This window comes from Cokeromyces recurvatus (assembly GCF_025118155.1).
Source record: "Cokeromyces recurvatus strain NRRL 2243 chromosome Unknown BX663scaffold_6, whole genome shotgun sequence".
Classification (NCBI taxonomy): Eukaryota; Fungi; Mucoromycota; class Mucoromycetes; order Mucorales; family Mucoraceae; genus Cokeromyces; species Cokeromyces recurvatus.
In genome coordinates, this window is record NW_026251392.1 from 34,803 (window position 1) to 54,349 (window position 19,547).

The 19,547-nt window shown below is 32.4% G+C and overlaps 5 protein-coding genes across 5 annotated transcripts; 2 read left to right on the forward strand and 3 right to left on the reverse strand.

Annotated features, from left to right (window-relative positions):
* Positions 1-61: 61 nt before the first annotated feature.
* Positions 62-3,322, forward strand: BX663DRAFT_430081 (uncharacterized protein; the record flags this gene model as incomplete). The annotated part of the gene is made up of 5 exons (XM_051522779.1): positions 62-444; positions 529-1,508; positions 1,581-2,060; positions 2,129-2,688; positions 2,777-3,322. The coding sequence occupies 5 exons, from the start codon at positions 62-64 to the stop codon at positions 3,320-3,322; spliced, it is 2,949 nt and encodes a 982-aa protein (XP_051384907.1).
* Positions 3,323-3,368: 46 nt separating this feature from the next.
* On the reverse strand, positions 3,369-4,062 carry BX663DRAFT_501049 (ribosomal L27 protein-domain-containing protein). Its single transcript, XM_051526427.1, has 3 exons — positions 3,920-4,062; positions 3,676-3,842; positions 3,369-3,598 (listed from the first exon to the last, which is right to left on the reverse strand). Exons 1-3 carry the CDS (start codon positions 4,032-4,034, stop codon positions 3,413-3,415), a joined length of 468 nt encoding a protein of 155 aa, XP_051384908.1. The 5' UTR covers positions 4,035-4,062; the 3' UTR covers positions 3,369-3,412.
* A 10-nt stretch (positions 4,063-4,072) lies between these two features.
* BX663DRAFT_501050 (uncharacterized protein) lies at positions 4,073-9,655 on the reverse strand. The gene is made up of 16 exons (XM_051526428.1): positions 9,449-9,655; positions 9,321-9,381; positions 9,226-9,260; positions 9,048-9,146; positions 8,841-8,978; positions 8,652-8,783; positions 7,916-8,560; positions 7,725-7,856; positions 7,541-7,663; positions 6,274-7,467; positions 6,155-6,202; positions 5,282-6,063; positions 5,159-5,223; positions 4,754-5,095; positions 4,485-4,696; positions 4,073-4,413 (listed from the first exon to the last, which is right to left on the reverse strand). Exons 1-16 carry the CDS (start codon positions 9,627-9,629, stop codon positions 4,217-4,219), a joined length of 4,386 nt encoding a protein of 1,461 aa, XP_051384909.1. The 5' UTR covers positions 9,630-9,655; the 3' UTR covers positions 4,073-4,216.
* Positions 9,656-9,755: 100 nt separating this feature from the next.
* On the forward strand, positions 9,756-10,391 carry BX663DRAFT_501051 (uncharacterized protein). The gene has a single exon (XM_051526429.1). The coding sequence runs from the start codon at positions 9,783-9,785 to the stop codon at positions 10,170-10,172; it is 390 nt and encodes a 129-aa protein (XP_051384910.1). The 5' UTR covers positions 9,756-9,782; the 3' UTR covers positions 10,173-10,391.
* A 117-nt stretch (positions 10,392-10,508) lies between these two features.
* On the reverse strand, positions 10,509-15,930 carry BX663DRAFT_501057 (uncharacterized protein). Its single transcript, XM_051526430.1, has 14 exons — positions 15,520-15,930; positions 15,192-15,440; positions 14,966-15,048; positions 14,728-14,883; positions 14,573-14,628; positions 14,460-14,505; positions 14,099-14,386; positions 13,813-13,993; positions 13,623-13,751; positions 12,868-13,530; positions 12,603-12,784; positions 12,371-12,523; positions 12,190-12,307; positions 10,509-12,114 (listed from the first exon to the last, which is right to left on the reverse strand). Exons 1-14 carry the CDS (start codon positions 15,878-15,880, stop codon positions 10,565-10,567), a joined length of 4,215 nt encoding a protein of 1,404 aa, XP_051384911.1. The 5' UTR covers positions 15,881-15,930; the 3' UTR covers positions 10,509-10,564.
* Positions 15,931-19,547: the final 3,617 nt, after the last annotated feature.

A 19,547-nucleotide genomic window follows, 5' to 3' on the forward strand; every position in this document is an offset into this window, starting at 1 on the left:
TAAAACTATTATTTTAATTCTAATAATAACATTTTTTTTTTATTTTAATTATTTATACAAAATGTCTGAACCAGACGTTGTTAGTCATACTTGCTGGGAAGAGACAATTGAGAAATGCATAAAAAGTATAGTCTCTATCAAAGTTTGCCGCACACGTGGACTTGATACAGAATTCCCTGGTTCTTTTATAGCTACTGGATTTGTTGTGGATACACAACATGGTATCATTCTTTCTAACAGACATGTTGTTTCAGTATCCCCCGTTAAAGCCTATGCAATTCTTTGTAATTATGAAGAGATTGAACTTAAACCGATTTATCGTGACCCAGTTCATGACTTTGGTTTCTTTCAATACGATACTACTAAAATTCGATTTTTAGATATTCCTGGAATTGATTTATATCCACAAGGGGCTAAAATAGGTCAAGATATCCGTGTCGTTGGGTAAGTAATAGATGTCATATATATATATATATATATGCTTACTACGAAAAATATATAATATCTACCTATATGTAAATACTTCAGAAACGATGCCGGCGAGAAACTTAGTATTTTATCAGGAACATTGGCAAAGTTAGACAGAGAAACTCCTGATTATGGCACAAATGAATACAATGATTTTAATACTTTTTATTATCAAGCTGCATCAAGTACAAGTGTTGGATCAAGCGGAAGCCCTGTGTTAGATTTACAAGGACGGGCAATAGCATTAAATGCTGGCTGTGCTTATAACTCCTCATCTAGTTACTACTTACCTTTAGATCGTGCTCAACGTGCTCTCTCTTTGTTGATAGCAGGCCAACCTGTACCACGTGGAACTATACAGGTTACGTTTGAGTATCAGTCATATGATAATTTACGTCAGTTAGGACTGAGTCGATATCTTGAGAGAGGTTTAAGGGAGCAACAAAAGGAGAGTAAAGGATTGTTAGTGGTAAAGACCATACTACAGGATGGCCCAGCTTATGGGTATTTAGAACCTGGTGACATTCTTTTGGCATGTAATCGACACATATTGTTATCACGATTATTTATTGATTTGGAAGAACATTTAGACACTATTATTGCACAACAAGATACACCACCTTACATAACTCTAATGGTGTTAAGAGGAGGTGAGCCAAAAGAAATTACATTGCAAGTACAAGATCTTCATTCAATAACACCATTTCGTTATGTGGAATTTGGTGGAGGTGTCCTAAATGATGTGTCATATCAAATTGCAAGATTGCATGGATTATCTTTAAAGAATCCCGGCGTTTATGTTGGTACACCGGGATATATATTGGGTAGCACTGCTTGTGTGCTTCGACAATCAATTATTGTAGGTGTGAATCATAAACCTGTAAGATCACTTGATGAATTTATTTCAGTAGTTCAAGAAATTGAGCAAGGAGAAAGAGTACCTATCCATTTCTATTCTCTTTCGAGGCCCATGAAAATTAAAATTGCAATTATTCACATAGATTGGCGATGGCATCAATTTAGAATGGCAACACGAAATGGTAACATCTATTTATCTATATCTATCTATCTATCTATTATATATATAAGCTCATAAAAATGATCATAAATAGATATTACTGGTTATTGGGACTATAGTGTATTAGAAACTTCATTAACAAAAAGTTATACTCCACGCTCTTTAATACCGAAACTGGAAAAGTCTCTTATTCATAATGAAAATAATTTTATAAAAGATCCTATAAAGAATTTAACAAAAAGTATAGTTTCAATTGACTGTTGCCCACCATTTATCATTGATGGTTCAAAGAACGCTCATTCATATGGTGCAGGCATCATTGTCTCCTTAAATCCACCTCTCATTATTTGTGATAGGGATACAGTACCCATCCATATGTCGGTCATTTCTGTTACATTTGATAATTCACTCACTATTCCTGCTGAGCTTGTCTTTCTGCATCCGTTTTATAATTTTGCCATCTTGAAATTTGACCCTACACCTATTATAAAAGCAGATATCCAAATGTATGTAGCAGAATTAACAGAGGACGAATTTGCTATAGGTGATAAAGTAACATACGTTGGTTTATCAGGTACATATAAATACATACATACATATATACATACATATATATATATAATTGCTGTATTGATATCATAGGTAGCAATGAGGTGCATATCAAAACGACAACAATCATAAGTTTGTCTCCTATTCGTGCAAGAGAAACTGTACCTCCTAGATGGAGAGCCATAAACGTTGAAGTCTTTAAAGTGAGTGATGGCACACTAGGGAGCCAAGGTGGCTTATTTGCAGATCAACAGGGCAAAGTAAGAGCTATTTGGATGACCTTTTCGATCGATAATGATAAAAATGAATTATCTAGTATTTTAGCTGGTCTCTCTTGTCGTCTTATCAAGCGCGTTATGGATACCATTAAATTAGGTCAAAACCCCAACATTAGAGGTCTCGATATTGAATTTTGGCCATTGCAAATTTCGAATGCTAGACTTGTAGGGGTGCCAGATAAATGGATTGATAGGATAAAACAAGGTGCTGGACGACGACAAGCTTCTGTCGTTTATGTGTTAGGAATAACGGATAAATCAAGCTTATCAGGTCAACTATTAAAGCCGGGAGATATATTGCTTGCAATTGAAGATCATACTATAACATGTATTTCAGATCTGAAATATATACATGACTACGAATATGTACCAATGGTATTGAACGAAAAAAAAAAGCCACATACACATACACATACACACAAACTTTTTCTCAATTTATACTAACCAAATAAATATACAATAGACAATTCTTCGAGATGGAAAAGAACAAAATTTGATAGTTCCAACAACAAAATATGATGGACAAGAAACTACAGAAGTTGTAGGATGGCAAGGCATGTTACTTCAACAAGCTCATCAAGCAGCTAAAGAACAAGTACAAAAGCAAGTACCTGAGGGTATTTATGTCTCTTGTTGTCTTTGTGGATCTCCCGCCCAAGCAAGCTTACTACCGAATATTTGGATAACTCAAATTGATCAAGTACCTGTCACAACGTTAGATCAATTTTTAAAAGTTATTCAACGTAGTAATCGTGTTCAAGAAAAATATTCTTCTAATATACAACGACAAAAACACGTTTTAAATTGTATGCTCACTTTACCAGCTGAAATAGAAGAGCAGGATATAGAAAAAGAAGAGACGCTAAAGTATGTTCAAATCAAATATGCTACGATGGATAATGTTATGCATGTAAAAGCTATTAGATTAGACACGCATTATTGGCCTACTTGGCATATTAAAAAGGATACAAGCTCGCCATATGACTGGAAACTGACATTTCCAACTTAAAAAAACGAAATAAAATAAAATAAAATAAACTGTATATAGTTTTTACTTCCATTATATATACATCTTCTATATATCATTTTTTTTTATTCATTATAAAGCAGTTAAATCAATTAAATCAAATTTTCGCGGTTTTGGTTGATCCATTGGAATAGGAAGTGTTACCTGACGATCAAAAACTACACCCACATATCGTCGCTTAGGATGTTGTGGATCTTTATAAAAGTGAACAAATCCAGATTCAAGTGCATATAATGTGTGATCTTTACCCATACCAACCTAGAAAATAAAATAATATATATTCATGTATATTAAGAGAGAGATGTCTTTATAGGTTATATCATATATCTCTTTACATTATCACCGGGATGAAATTTTGTTCCTCGCTGACGTAAAATAATATTTCCAGGAATCACTTCTTGTCCTCCAAATTTTTTTACACCTAATCTTCTACCTGCTGAATCTCTACCATTACGTGACGAACCTCCGGATCTCTTTGTTGCCCAACGCACCTGAGTGGTTTCTATATTCATCTTTTATTAGCCTTTTTATATTCGTGAGCTGTCAAACATATATATATATGTATATATATGTATATACCTGGTGTATTTTTAATTATAGGTGAAAGAATAGGTCTCGTTATTGTACTTGACCATAAATTATGTTTAATTGTCGTTGTGTTGAATTGTGAAAATGTACGATTCAGTAATGACATAGCTTATATGTAACAAAAAAAAAAAAAATAAAATAAAATAAAATAAAGATTGAACCTGGGTTTTTATTTAACGTATAACGTACAAGGTTTAAAAAGAGCGGGGAGGGGTGAGGAATCCAGTTTACACAATAATAATACTGAACGAAAGTCACGATTTTTTTTTTAAAAGTCCTTCCCCGCAATTAAAAATAGCAAACCTTCTTCTCTCTATTTCCGAGTAAATTAAGGAAATAGTTAGATATAGATTCTTTGAATAAGTTTTTGTTTGCTAAATCCCACATAAAGGCTGCTTCTCCATAAACAATCTCACTTCTTATAGGCCCATATATAAATGGAATATAGGCTCTGGTCTCTAGTTTTTTATTCAAAGCAATAAACACTACAAGAAATTAATCAATCAATAAAAATACCAAATACATAAAATATCGTGTCTTCTTTTTTTTCGTTTACCTCTAACGTTACCGTTCACGGTTAATCCTATTTCATTAGTCTTTTCAATGTAAAACATGCCTAAATTATCACCGTCTTGGATACAAAGCTCGAAGGGCTTTGACTGATACTTTACACTGTCCAGTTCCAAATAGCATATCATTTTATTTGAAATGTATTCGAAATAGATACTTGTATTTGGTGCTAAACTTTGTAAACCAAACATAATTGAGCTAAAGAAATGGTAAGAAATTACTGTAAATATACCCTTCATTATTACTAATTTATACCTTTCTAAGTAATGAAAAGATGATTCACTGTTTTGATCATTAGGAAGATAACCAATCTTTACTTCAAAATAGAGTGAAGGTGATGGTCTAGAATATATATTGTTTGACATCTCAACATGTAAGATATTCTCATCTAATAGTCCAAGAGATGTAGATGTATTGGATATATCATCTATCGGTCCTTCATCATCAATTTTGTCATTAGATGCACTATCTACACCTTCTGTAATTATACCCTTTTCTTCATAAGATTTAATAAGGCTAGGAAGTGGAATTTCTTCTATATTTATAACAGAATTAGGCACTAAAGATGCTATAGGTATATATCCATCGGGAAGATACCTAAATAATATTGAAAGTTAATATATAAGCATCTATAATAATTGCTTTTTTTAGAACTACTACTTTAATGGGTCTATAGATCCTCCAAACTGAAATTTACATTGCTGCCCTGTAGCTAATGATACAGCCTATATAAAGTTACTTGCTCAGTAAAAAATGAAGTAGATTTTAACATATTTAATTTACCGGATACCATGAACGAGAAACTAAAACACCATAAAATGCAACACCCATATCTTTTCCATTTTTATAATATCGAATTTCACCTGCATCCATATCAATAGCGCATGTAATAATATCACCTTCAGTCCATTTAAGACCATATGATGTCCTTAAGCTGGTATAACGGCCATGCCATTTTTTTGATCGATTACCATCATAGCCATAGGAATGGGTATCATCACCTACACCTTTACCACCTTCTGGATCACATTGAAAGTGCTCAGTAGCCCAACCAATTTGCATTAATCCACTTGATTCTAGTTTTACTTCAAAAGCATACTTATGATCTTTTCCCTCCTCGCTTTTATCAAGTGCAGGTACACCATATGTTGCCCTAACAGATTCAAAAGTCCAAGTATCGTTTCGAACCTGTAGACGGTTTTCATAATTTACAAAGCAATATTTCGATCGTGATGCAAGATCAATTTCCACAAAAGCAGGATTGTTACTTTTAACACTATAATGATCATGCTTTCGTTTGATAGAAATATAACGACTACAATAATTAAGAATAAGTCGGCTATAAAACAGGTTAGAATTCTTTTTGTCAGATTTATAAATGTAACGCCAAACTAAGGCAACCAACAGTTGAAGTGTTGTATCCGGTATTTTAAGATCAGAATCATTAGCAAACAAACTACCAAGGCACATCATCACATGATCGGTTAAGTCGCTACATTCTTCATACAAGTAAATCAAAATAGGAATAATACTAGCATTTTCTATCAAAAATTTTCGAATAAAAGCTATATATAGATAGATATAAGTAATGGTAATTAATGAATGAAAACATTATATCTTTTTTTTTTTTTTTTTTTTTTTTTTTTTGCATATTACCATAATGCATAAGTGAATTTAATAGAATTAAAGCTCTATTTAATAAGCCTGTACAATATTCCAAAAAAAAGAAAAAAAATAAGAGTCATATATAATCATATATAGATCAAAATTCTTACCCTTTCTTCTTATTTCTCCTCCAAGTTGTCCTGTGCCTAATTCAGCCTTTCTAACGTGCAAATTAACAGATTGATTTTCATCATGATTACCTAAGCTATCGTCTCTATCCTCTTTTTGCTGTTGTTTATTTTTTTGTTGCGAATAAATTCCTATACTACTAGATTCATCCAAGTTGATGCTGGAGTCACTAGTATGGGATTGGTTTTTATTAGATGACGATTTTTTTTTATCGTGATCAAAAAGCTTAGCACAAGAGCAAATCCAATCTATTAAATCATTATACATTCCATTTATCCTTGATTCATTAATTATTTCTAATGGATATTTTTCATAATATATTTCAGCCCATACATCAAGTGCAGGAGTTGCACATAGATAGACAAGATTAGTAGTTAGCTGGTAGATATGTTTTGGTAATATGAATTCGGGTGATTCTTTAATTAAACTTCGAAATGATGCCGTTGTAGTATTACTAGATTCCTTCATTGTATCCTTACAATCATTGTTCATTGCCGAATCTTCATTATAGATAGTAGCAGCGACATCATCAATATCTGTTAAAATATTATCCCCTACATCCAACGAAGGAAAATTTAAAAATGATTCCTCCTCAGTCATTAAATTAGTAACTATCTTTTCATTTTCCAACAGAATATTCAGCGTAGTTAAGCTTCCCACAAATTGATTTCTAGTTGCTGTAGATAATTCATATTTCATCAACAATTCTTCACGTTCATTATAGGGTACCGCGGTATCAAACATATGAGAGATATCAAGCTTAGTCGAGTCAATATTAAAAGAATCGTCATCATCCTTGTTTGCAGTTTTTTGACTTGCTTTTTCACGATTTTTAAGAACATGCTCTAAACGAGACGCATTTGAAATAGTGCCTTGATCAGTAATATCGATATATTCGGGAGAACATAAAAAGGTCTCTGCTCCTTCATCCTCATCCTCATAGTCATTTTCTAGTGATAATTTCTCCTTTTCCAGATTTTTATCATCATAATCGCTGTCATCTATTGTATCATCGTGAATACTGGAACTAGAAGCTGAAGGACTTGTATTCTTTTTTGTTATTCGTACCAGTGTCTGTGACATTAGCACTGGTAAGATAGATCGAACTATAGTATTAATAGTTTCCATAAGAGGTTCGGTTACTCGCTGATTTAGTTTAGGTATTAAAAAGCGACCTAGAGGGATAATATATTTGTATATATTGCACATTTAGGACTCATTTAACTTGATATTTATAATATTATTTACTTTTTATGGTCACCATTAATGCTCCTTTTGCACAAATAAGTTGAACTCTCTCATGTGAAGCTCTTTTGCTGACAAGAATCAAATTTTCAAAGCATGCATCACGCACTTTACTAGCAAAGGCAACTAATATAAATGTTAAAGTTAGACTTTGTCATTAATTTAAATACAGACAATAACCACTTACACGTCATCGTCATCACGTTAAATATTGCTCCAGCTGCATTATATTGAACATCAAGCTCGTCTTCTAATAATAATGCATTTAGTGTCTTAACAATGGGCGTAATGTGTGGTTCCATAAATGTGTTGTTACTTGCTATCATAAATAATTAACAAAATTTCATATCCAATTATTACTTCACATTAAAAACTTACAAATACAACATATTAATGAGAGAATATCTGAGACAAATATAGCCACCTTTATCTTAGTTGACAATGCCAATTCCAACAAAATCTCAAATTCAGGTGCAGTAATAATATCTTCATGTGATTCAACTTGTCCAGCAACAACATGAATACATAAAATAGACCAATAACGTACATCTTCATCATCCAATGAAAGACAGCGCATAATTTTCTTGACCATACCAGATCTTACCATTTCTCGTCGAAATTTATCCTGTCCATATGCCATAAACTTAATTGTTCTTAAGATGACACGAGAAATATACATTTCTTCAGCTGATAACAGCCCAGCCATAATAGTATGAATGCCCTTAATTTCTCTAAATTTATCAGCAGCTATATCCTTTAAGACAAATTCATGCATTAATCCTGCAGCCCAGTAGATTAATTCAACATCATCTCCTCTTAGACAGTTCGATATCAAATCAACAATATTGTATTCTAAAAGCTTTGTCAAAACTTTCTTCGCTTCGTTTACATCGACATTGGCAGCAATTCGAACAAGACTTTGCATACAGAATTTTGGCATATTTGTATTACCATATGTCATACGTGCCATTCTTGCTATTAAACTAACAAACTCGTTTTCAGTCAATACTTTAGGTAAAGGATCTAAATGTGTACATAAACATAATAAAATAATGATTTATCTATATTTTTTTTTATACTTGTATATATTTATATATATTTTTTGCATTTTTACCACTTAATGATATTTGATACAAAATCATTAATGTCCAATATTTTAATTCATTATTTCGAATTTCTTCCGAAGTCAGAATTTGTTTAATTGATTCTAATATACCTAATTCTAAAATACGATACTTATTTATATCTATTCATAATAAATATTAATATTCACATTTGATATACGCTGCGTAATTCATATTACCGCTTCCTTGAATTAAATCACATACAGCTACAGCAGCATATCTTTTTGTAACTTCTTTCATATTTGGATCTGTACATTTTAATGCATCCACTAGTACTTCTAATGCTCCTTCTGCTATCAGTACAGCCTTATTATTCTCTATTAGATAATGAAGAGATTTTTTTTTCTTTCAGTAATATTGTTTTACATAAATGTGCGTATTTTAACCTTTTCTTGTTAATAATTGTAAGGCAGGAAGTGCTTTTGATCTGATTTCTATTGGCTGATCTTTACTGCATGCAGTGATAATTTTTGGTAGATAAGTAGCTGTATAAAATTAAAAAAAAGGGTAAATAAATCGCTGCTAATGTGTATACTTTTCTTTTTAAATGTAATGTGTAATTACGTGACATGGCTCTTTCTAATATTATCTTGACAGAACTTTATTTAACGATTAATAAACATTAATAAACAGACAGCAACATGCAATAATATTTATACCTGCTTTGTATATTGACATTATTTGATTGTGTTAAATATGCTAAAGACTTTAGACGAATAGCTTAAAAAATAACAAATAAATTGAGTTAATGTTTTTTTTTTTCTTATTCCATGTAAATATAACTCACAATCCTCAAGTCTTAATCCTGCTTTATTTGAACTTTTTTTAGGTGCTACATTGCGATCATGAATTGTCTTTAAATGTGAATAGATTGAATAACCCATTAGTACAGCTGCTACACCTGTAAAGAAACATATCATAGCTGTTGTCCTCTCCCCATTTGTTGTTAGTTTATTGTTTGTACCCATATTAAAAGACGCTTAAATAAAAATATGATTTGTCTGACAACAAAAAAAAAAAAAAAAAAAAAGTCGCTATGAATAATGTATATTTGTACATGTTATAACTCAGGTTTTTATTTTTCATTATCGCTCTTTTTTTTTTTCCTTTTTTTTTGTAAAATGCCTAGTGAAGATGTACTTGAGTATCGTTCAGTAGCAGGAATTTCAATCTATCGATCCCCTACTACAGCAATGAATGATAGCAATGACGCTGACATTCATAATGTTCAGCGTAAGCCTTCCGAAAAACTTTATTTATTAGTGAAGAAACCAAGAGAAGACCATGCTTGGCAATTTCCTCAAGGAGGACTCAAAAAGAAACATAATGAAACAATACCACAAGGTGCACTTCGAGAACTAGCAGAAGAATGTGGACAGGATATTCAAGTGAAATTGATTGATGAGATGGAACCATTCTGTGTTTACCAGTACTCTTTTCCTATTGAATTTATTATGTCTAAAAAGAAGAAAAAGAGATATGCAGGAGCCAAAGTAAAAACAAAAAAATAATAATAATAAGGTTATCCTTTCTTTTATGTTAACAATAATATTTTAAAGGTACAATTTGTTAGAGCAGAATGGTTATCAGGCCAATGTCAACCTGATGGTAAAGAGATCGTTGATTTTGGATGGCTGAGTCATGCAGAAATAAGAAATTACGTATCACCAGAGTATTATAATGGCATTAAGAAGATATTTGAATAATAATTTCAAAAGGACAAAAAAAAAGTATAGTATATACAGTGATCTGAATGTATATTTTTCTATCTTTCGACAAGATAAAAGAATTTTCAGTCATTACAGCAAAAAAAACATAAATTTATTATAAAGAATATTTATACCAAAGTAATCAATAAAAAAAAAAGGAAAAGGAAAAGAAAAATAAGAATGCAAAATGTATATTAAACTTCCTTTTTAACTGACTGCTTTGCTCGCGACTCATTGTTATGACCTTGTCGCAATGTGTTAATTTGTTGCTGAATATAATCTTTTCCTTTCGAAAGTTTTCGCATCACTTTTGTATTATGAATCTTTGAATTGGATAAATTATCTTTCATAGAATCCAAGTAAGGAACAGTTTCAATTTCCATAATACCATTCAATCTGTCATTATTCATTGGCATGTTGCTCGTTGAAATTCTTCGAATATTCGTCTTTACATAGGGTCCATCATTATCTGCGTGTTGCCCGCTAGATGATGTGCTTGCTACTGAATTCCTCTTTTCTCCATAATTAAAAGAGTGGGTAGGCGAGATCGGAACATTGCTTGATGAACTAGAAGAAGTTGAATCTCGCTTGCCTTCATTTCTAACTGAGGCTCCACCATTATTAGATACAGTTGTATTTGTGTTTTTCCTTAAGACATCAAAGCTGTTTACAGGTCTATCACTAACTGTACTTGATAAAGAGGCTCGTTTATTTTCTAAATCTGGATTCGTAATAGTAGGTTGATCTAGAACACTTGAGTAAGATTTCTCGTTGAATATATCGAACGTATCTGTATTAAAAGTTACTGGTTCGTTGGTAACAATAGGTTGTGAATTGTAGGATGATTCAATGATAGCATTATTATCAACAGCTCTTGACGGTGTTTCGGATGTATAGTAAGGAACATCATCAGCGGGGTTTGTTGCTGTCGCTGTTTCTGTTTCAGTAATAGGCATTTTCCCTCCTTTATGAAGCTGTTCTTCATTCCGAATATTTATAAGTTCTTGTTTTTGCTCTTCACTCAAATGATTTAAAGAGTAATGCTTATTCTGATCCTTCTTATGTTTCAATTTGGACAATGAGCCCTTACAAGAACCTTCCTTTTGATGTTTATTGATTGTATCAAGTATGGGTTGTCTTTTATTGTTATCAATAACTGTGTCTTCAGGAACGTTAATAGCATAATGTTCAGAGCCTTCTTGTCGTACTAAAAGATGTGCCTTTTCCCAAGTATCATCCTTTTGGAATGGATCTGCACCCAACATATCTGTCGTAAACGAAGGTAGACTAGTATGAACAGGAGAAAATCCAGGAATAAACTTGATACGAACAATAATACTACCATGAGGTCCATCTGAACCCCATGGTAATTCATTACGGTTAGCTTCATCTGAGACTTCAGAGGTATAATCACGTAATGCTAACACAGCTTCTTGCCAATCATAGTCAAGAATTTCTTTCATCCATAAACAAGCTGTAACTTTTTTCCCATCTGTCATACCCTGTGAGAGATGAATGAAAAGTGCAGTTTTATATCTCATGAGAAGAGGGAAATACATACTCTCTTCTGCCCAAGCCCAAATACCATCAGTTTGTTCTTGTAGTAAGTTGGAGTCTAACTCCTTTGTAATTTTAGATTCAACATTAAGAGCGAATGTTGCCTTCGTAGAGCTTGCTTTTTGACTATCCAAGGCATTTTTAATATTGGATAATCTTACACTTTCAATGACTAAAGTTCCAACCTCTGAAGAAAGATAAGTTAAAAATAGTTAAAAAAAATAAATAAATAGCATATAAATATAAACTTCTTTAATTTTACCAGCTCCTAAAAGCTCTTTTGGAAGAGTCAATTTGATTGGTTTATAAGTAAGATCAAGGAACACTTGTCCAAAACCAATGCCATGGCCAATTCCAACCCATCGTTGAGTTTTCTTAACCTAAATAAAAATAATTAGTATTATCTTTTTTATTTTATTTTTTTAGACAAAAAAAAAACTAACCTTTTTGCGACCTTTTTCAAACAACTCACTGATTTTGAATACCACTGTGCCAATAACAGGATCTTGCTCCAAGTCAATACTTGTTTTGACACTAATACGAACATACGCAGTTTCGTAATTCTTCAAAAAGCATTCTGTATCTGCATTCCAGCACTATGTATCATGTCAAAAAAAAAAAGAGTTAGATATAGACTTAAATAAAATTTACTTTGTGTATACTGTTCAACTTTACAGGATTAGGAGTACTCATTTTAGCACGAGTTCGATAAATCTTTTGATCATTAATGTAAATAATGGCATAAGGGTTTACGGGTCTACCTGGCTTGTAAGGGTGTCTTCGCTCTTTGGAGTTAAATAGATCGGGATCCATAATTTCAATATCTTTACCTTCAGTAATTCTAATCGATAATATACCTACACAAATACATCCATTAATGATATATACATATATTTGTAAATAGAAATTATATATATATATATGCCATAATAGGACATACCTGAGATATGTTCCCGAGACACAGGTTCACCAAGTTCGATATCCATATCATCATCACTTTCATCTTCATCAATTTTATTATCTATCCTACTTGAATTATCTTTAGAAGCAACTAGTTGTGTTTTATTAACACCAGCATCTTCATTAGAGGCTAATGTAACATCAGCTTTATCTGACTTGTTATTTTTGCGTAAATCACTTTGACCACTTGTTTGTTGAGATATGTCTTCAATTGGATGTTCCAATTTAGTATCAATTATTTCTTTTAACTCATCACCCATTTCTAATCTTAGCTTTTTTTGACCATCGCTTATATCAAGTCCCTCACTCTTTTTCTTTTCAGCCTGCTTTTCTCTCTCTGCTTTTCGTCGAGCTAATTCTGTCTTTGGATGATGCATATTTGGAATGATATATTTAGGATGGAAAGATAATTTGAAGTTTAACATGATTCTTGAGCTATTCTCTGGTCGATCATCTACTGGTGCCCAGCCATCAAACATAACTCTTTCTTTTGTGCACCAATTTGTGATATTGCCAACTTCATCTAATTTTCCAAGAACAATATCTCTTACAGAGGCTGAGATAGAGCCATACATGACGTCTGTTCCAAGTTTATCAGATTTAAATATTTTAATATTGACGTAAACATCATTTTTAATGTCATCTAATATATTTATAGATAAAGCGTTAAAGTGTTATCCGTGCTCTTGTTAATTTTTAGGATTAGAAAAAAAAAAAAAGAACACAAATACTTACCCAATGCTACAAGTTGATAAAGATTTTCATTCCAATAAGGATCAATTTTATTTGTTAAAATGCGTGTGCCTTGTACATCATTTTGTTCAATTTTACTTAATGATAAAGTGACAAATAAGTTTTCAGGATCTAAATTATAAAACAAATTCATATCAGATTATACTTTAATCGATTTATACAACTATAATACCTTCAGAGGTCGGACTCATGTTCTTTAGTTGTCTTACTTCTACTTTAACTAAACCAATAGCAGATGTATCAAGTTGTGCCGCCATAATTTGTGCAATATCAAGGTCAATTGTATTTGGATCTACTAATGGCTTAAAACCCAATTTAACACCTTCATTTACTAGTCCATGTAACATCGGAAGCTATATATCAAACAAATGAAAACTAAATTAATATCATGTTTTTTTTTTTTTTTTTTTTTTTTTTTTTTTTTTTTTTTTTTTGCATAAATAATGCAATTCATTTACCCCCATAATATTTAATTTCTTAGTAATCGGCATCACGGCAGTTTCAATAACAGGTGCTTTTGTAAAAGAAATAACAACTTGTGATACGAAAGGAGGTTCTGGAGAAGTTACGATCTTAAATCTAATATTACCAGTAAACTTGATTAATTCAGCACGAACATCAACAGCAGCATAAACACTTGATTTAAAGCGAATAGATGCACCAGGAGGGGTAGAGAAATGAGTTTTTGTTTTTGAAGCAGCTGATGAACTAGAATCTGTACGAAGGCTAAATGATATTTCACCAAACTAAAATTAAAAAAAAATGGGTCTAAGTATGTATGCATATATAAAGTGCATCCTATTTAAAGGTTCAACTTACGATACTATCAGGCGATTGGTTTGATGTAGGTGGAAATATTTGCATTCTATACAAAATAATGTTAGCATAATTCTTGTTTTATCTTATTATTTAGTGGCATTAGTTTATCTTACTTTTCAATACGTGGTGCAGCTGAGCCTAAATCAAAATCGTTGACTTTTGCAGCTTTCTATATAAGATGTTTTAGTTTTTTTTTTTTTTTTTTTTTTTTTTTTTTTTTTTTTTTTTTTTTTTTTCAAGAAGTGAGGAAAGTATAACGTCATCTTACAATAATTTTTGGAGCAACTCTAACTAGTGTATCTTCTAATATATCCTCAACTGTAGCAAATACTTTAGGATCAATGGATCGCCAAATTTTAGAAAGCATATCGTTAAGCCATTCCATTGATTCACCCATACTATCACTGCTACCACAATCAGCAAGCTTATATATATATATAAATATAAAGAAAAATTTGTTATTTCTTTTCATGTATGTATATACTATCATGATGATAATGAATTACTTTTTTTGCGCCATTGAGTTTCTCAATTTGCCAATAAAGACTATCTAATACTGAATTGGATAACATGTAAAATGCAATTAAGCCTATATAAAAATATATAGTTTGATATATATATATATATATATATATATATATTTATATATAACTTAGTACTAATCACAATAATATATGTACACACACACACACATATATATATATAGATATATACACATGTACACGATTTTACCTGATCCACAAGTTAGGGTAAACACTAGCCAACTACATCCATAACGCCCAAAAAAATAACAGATGGCGCACGTTAATAATAAATATTTGAGAGCCTTTTTTTCTAAATTAGTTACGATAATCCAGGGTTCATTTAAAGTTAAAGGTTGTGGATAACGTAATTTGAAACAAATTTTATGAGGCTGAACTGTCTTTTGATCATTTTGGCTTTGCAAATCATTATTTATAAGCTTATAAGCATGTAAAGAATCTTTATTTATTGAAAAATTTAATAAACAAATAAAAAGAAAAAAAATTTATATATTTATACTAATCTATTTTCAACTTGCCTTGTGAAGGGTCTATCATTGATTTTTGTTCTTCTGGACCCACATACATATCGTTATCCAAAGTAGGGAGATCTTGATCTGATAAATTCGAGGTATCTGTTCTTGATCCTCTACTACTTTCATTCATACGCTTCTTATCATTTATAAAAGAATAGTCTTGCTGACCTTCCAATGAATCATAAGAATCATTCAGATTTTGATTTTGAGAATCCATAGGATTTGTCTCGGTAAAGTTAACATGCTGCTGGTTATTACTTAGATCAGCGGCAACAGTAGAAGACTCCATACCATGATCAGCATTAGCATCCTTTTGAACAATATTACTATTATTTAAACTTGAGGAAGGCTGCGATGATATCATTCCTCAAAATATTTAAGCAAAAAAAAAACAAAAACAAATAAAAAAATAAAATAAAATAAAATAAAATAAAAACTTTGACTTTTATACAAAGATCTACTTAATTTTTGATTTTTGCATAATTTTGTTTCATTTTATATGATGAAATAATGGCTGTTTACCCCGGATAAAAAATATTGAGATAATTAATATGTCATTATGTACGATTAAAGAGATTTTTATTTAAAAAATTAAAAAAACGACCAATGAGCACATAGCATATGTATATGCTGTTTTGCCCTGGTCAGATCGCTATGAAAAAAAAAAGGAAAGAAAAACCATTTTGGGATAAAAGGGAAAATGTTAAAGTGTATGTATAAGTGATGATGAGTAACTATCAGAAAATTGTTATTGTATTGAAAGAAGATGATGGTCAGAGGGTTCAGGGATTTGGGAGTGAAGCAAGATAGTCCATATGTCATTATGTACGATTAAGGATTATTTTATTTATAACAAAAATTTTTATAACAAAAATTTAAACAACCCATGTGAGCACATAATACTGGCTTATTGGATTGCCCGGGTCAGTTCGAGAAAGGATAAAAGTGTACTAAAAAACCTTTTGATAGGCAAAAGGGTAAAAAAGAGAGAGAAGGGAAGAGGAAAAGCAAGATATATCAATAAATACTAGATTCAGGGTTACGTAGCCAGTTTACAAGTTTTGTACCAAGGGGGGCAGTTTCTGGAGGAATTTTACCATGATGGAGATAGTCAAGTTCAAAAATTATACGGCACATAGCAGGCTAACGAATCGTCCAGGCGAAAAAGACAGATGTGTTGAGATTGGCGGCCTGCGCTTTTGTTTATTTGGCAGCTTATTCAAGAGGAAGGACAAAGGGTTGGGTTCGGTCAAAGGCATTTGCAATCTTCGATGCATATGTAGACACCATATAGCACGAGATCTTGTGAACAAGGCATTAGGGTGATAGATGCACGGTTTAGGGTACCACCAGGTAACCAACCTAGACGCCAGCGGACTATTCGGCTGCGTTCTGCATTTGACATAGGTAACCAGAGGATAGGATCGATACCTAGGGTAGGACGGCAGGTAGACAAGAGAACGGCATTCTTACTGTTTCGTCGATCACCAAGATTATCTTTCAGGTATGCTTTACAGATACCATCAAAAGCACGAGGATCATAAATATTATCTTCAAAAGAAGCAGTATACCGTTACCAAATAGGTGTTTCGAAAGCTTATACCATTGAGAATGGCTTGAAGAGGGGCGTATATGTGGTAAAAACTTGGAAACAAGAGTATCGTCCGGAGAGTAGATAGACCGAAGTAAGAATTTAGCTTGCAGGAGGTGAATACGTTCCTTCATTTTGAGCAGGTTGACCAAGTGCAACATAACTTTAGTTGAGGACCGAGTACTACCACCAAAAATTTTTCGGATACATTGTGTTTGACATGCTTCTAATTTTGTGATTTGAGTAACAGAGACCGAGTTAATAGCGAGGCCATATTCAAGCTGAGCACGTACTATTTGAGTGTAAAAACGGACAGAGAGAAGTCGATCAAATCCTTTGTGATTGACACCGAGGGACGTCATTTGATTCATAGTTTGAAGCGCCTTATTAATATTGTTCTGTACTAGTTCAGCTGTGTTCAAGAGACCGCCAGGGCTAATAGAGATACCCAAGTAGGAAAAGGATGTCTGACGAGGTAGTGTAGTGCCATACAGAGAATAAGAACGATTATTAGGACTAGGAGCCAGTATAGCACATTTCAGTGGATTCCAGCGATAACCTAAGCGTTGACTATGCTCCTCACATTTCTGCAGCAGGTCCTCAAGGTCAGTAGGGTCAGCTATGAGCACTGTTATGATTGTAGTCGTATTTACAACTAAGTTAATAGAAATAAACCATCATTTATTACATAATAAAGAGGTTATTCATATAAAACTAGTGTATTGTACTTCACAGCATAATATTTATTCTAAACTTAGTTTTAATAATAGTCATTGTTAGAGTATTCGAGCATTAAAAAATAATTATATACATTGCATTATGTAATATAATAAGAATTCAATAGGTTTATGGCTGTTATATTCAATTACATAATTATTGATACAAGTCATACATATTATATATACATCCATAATGTTGTATATTGTTATAGAGGGAATATTCACTATAAATTAATATTAACGCGTTGCTTATCCCAAAGACAATAATCGTGTATATTTTTAATAACAGCAACAGCTCAGGCATAAATCTGCATACTGTGCACACTTGTGCATACTTGTGCATATTTGTGCATAAAAGCTTTATTATAGCAGTATTCACTTATCTAAATCACACTCCCATTAATATGACTTACCTTACAAAAACATATAAATAGCACTCATCATTTTTCCATGTTATTTTCTTCTTGTACAATTTCTGTATTAGTAATCTTTAATAAAACTATACAAAGCTTTCACAGACTTGTCTTTTCTTTTTTTCTCTTTCCTTATCTTTGTACACAAAACAGATGACATTCATACATGTCCTATTGATATTAATTGTATTAACACAGCAATTAAAGAACTTCCACGTGGTAAAGCACCTGGTGTGGATCATTTCACTGTTGAGATGCTACAACCATTGACTGAAACCTTGAATCCTGTACTCCTATACATCTTTCGATTATGCTGGCAATGGTCGTACACACCTCACTCCTGGCGTGTGGCCCAAGTAATCCCGATACACAAAAAAGGCTCTATCTCTGACCCAAGCAACTTTCGTCCCATCAGTTTGACGTCCACCTTTCGTAAGATACTTGAAAAATGCCTATACACTGACCTCGAATGCCAGAGTCCAAAACTTGACATTGCCCAAGGAGGCTTCCGTAGCTCCCGGAGTACACTTGATCAAGCCTTCTGCCTCGTAGAAACATGCTCAATTTTCCGTCGAAAGCTTAAAGTCACTCCTACTCTCACTTACCTTGACATTAAATCCGCATATGATACTGTTGACCGGAATTTTATTTGGCAATCCCTTCGACTGTACCTATCTCCAGCACTGCTTGGTCTAATTCAACATCTTTTTGATGATGTCTATATAGAAGTTCTTGTTTCGAACGCTACCTCTTATCGGTTTTCACCTACCACTGGCGTCCTACAGGGTTCCATTCTATCATCGTTTTTGTATTCCATTTACATTAACCAGTTGCCCTCTCTACTTCGTCGTCAACCGCTTGATGACGTACCTCCAACAGATATCTGCCGTTTTGCTCGATCCATCAATTGTCTCCTGTATGCTGATGATGTTGTACTTGTTTTAAGTACAAAGATAAGGAAAGAGAAAAAAAGAAAAGACAAGTCTGTGAAAGCTTTGTATAGTTTTATTAAAGATTACTAATACAGAAATTGTACAAGAAGAAAATAACATGGAAAAATGATGAGTGCTATTTATATGTTTTTGTAAGGTAAGTCATATTAATGGGAGTGTGATTTAGATAAGTGAATACTGCTATAATAAAGCTTTTATGCACAAATATGCACAAGTATGCACAAGTGTGCACAGTATGCAGATTTATGCCTGAGCTGTTGCTGTTATTAAAAATATACACGATTATTGTCTTTGGGATAAGCAACGCGTTAATATTAATTTATAGTGAATATTCCCTCTATAACAATATACAACA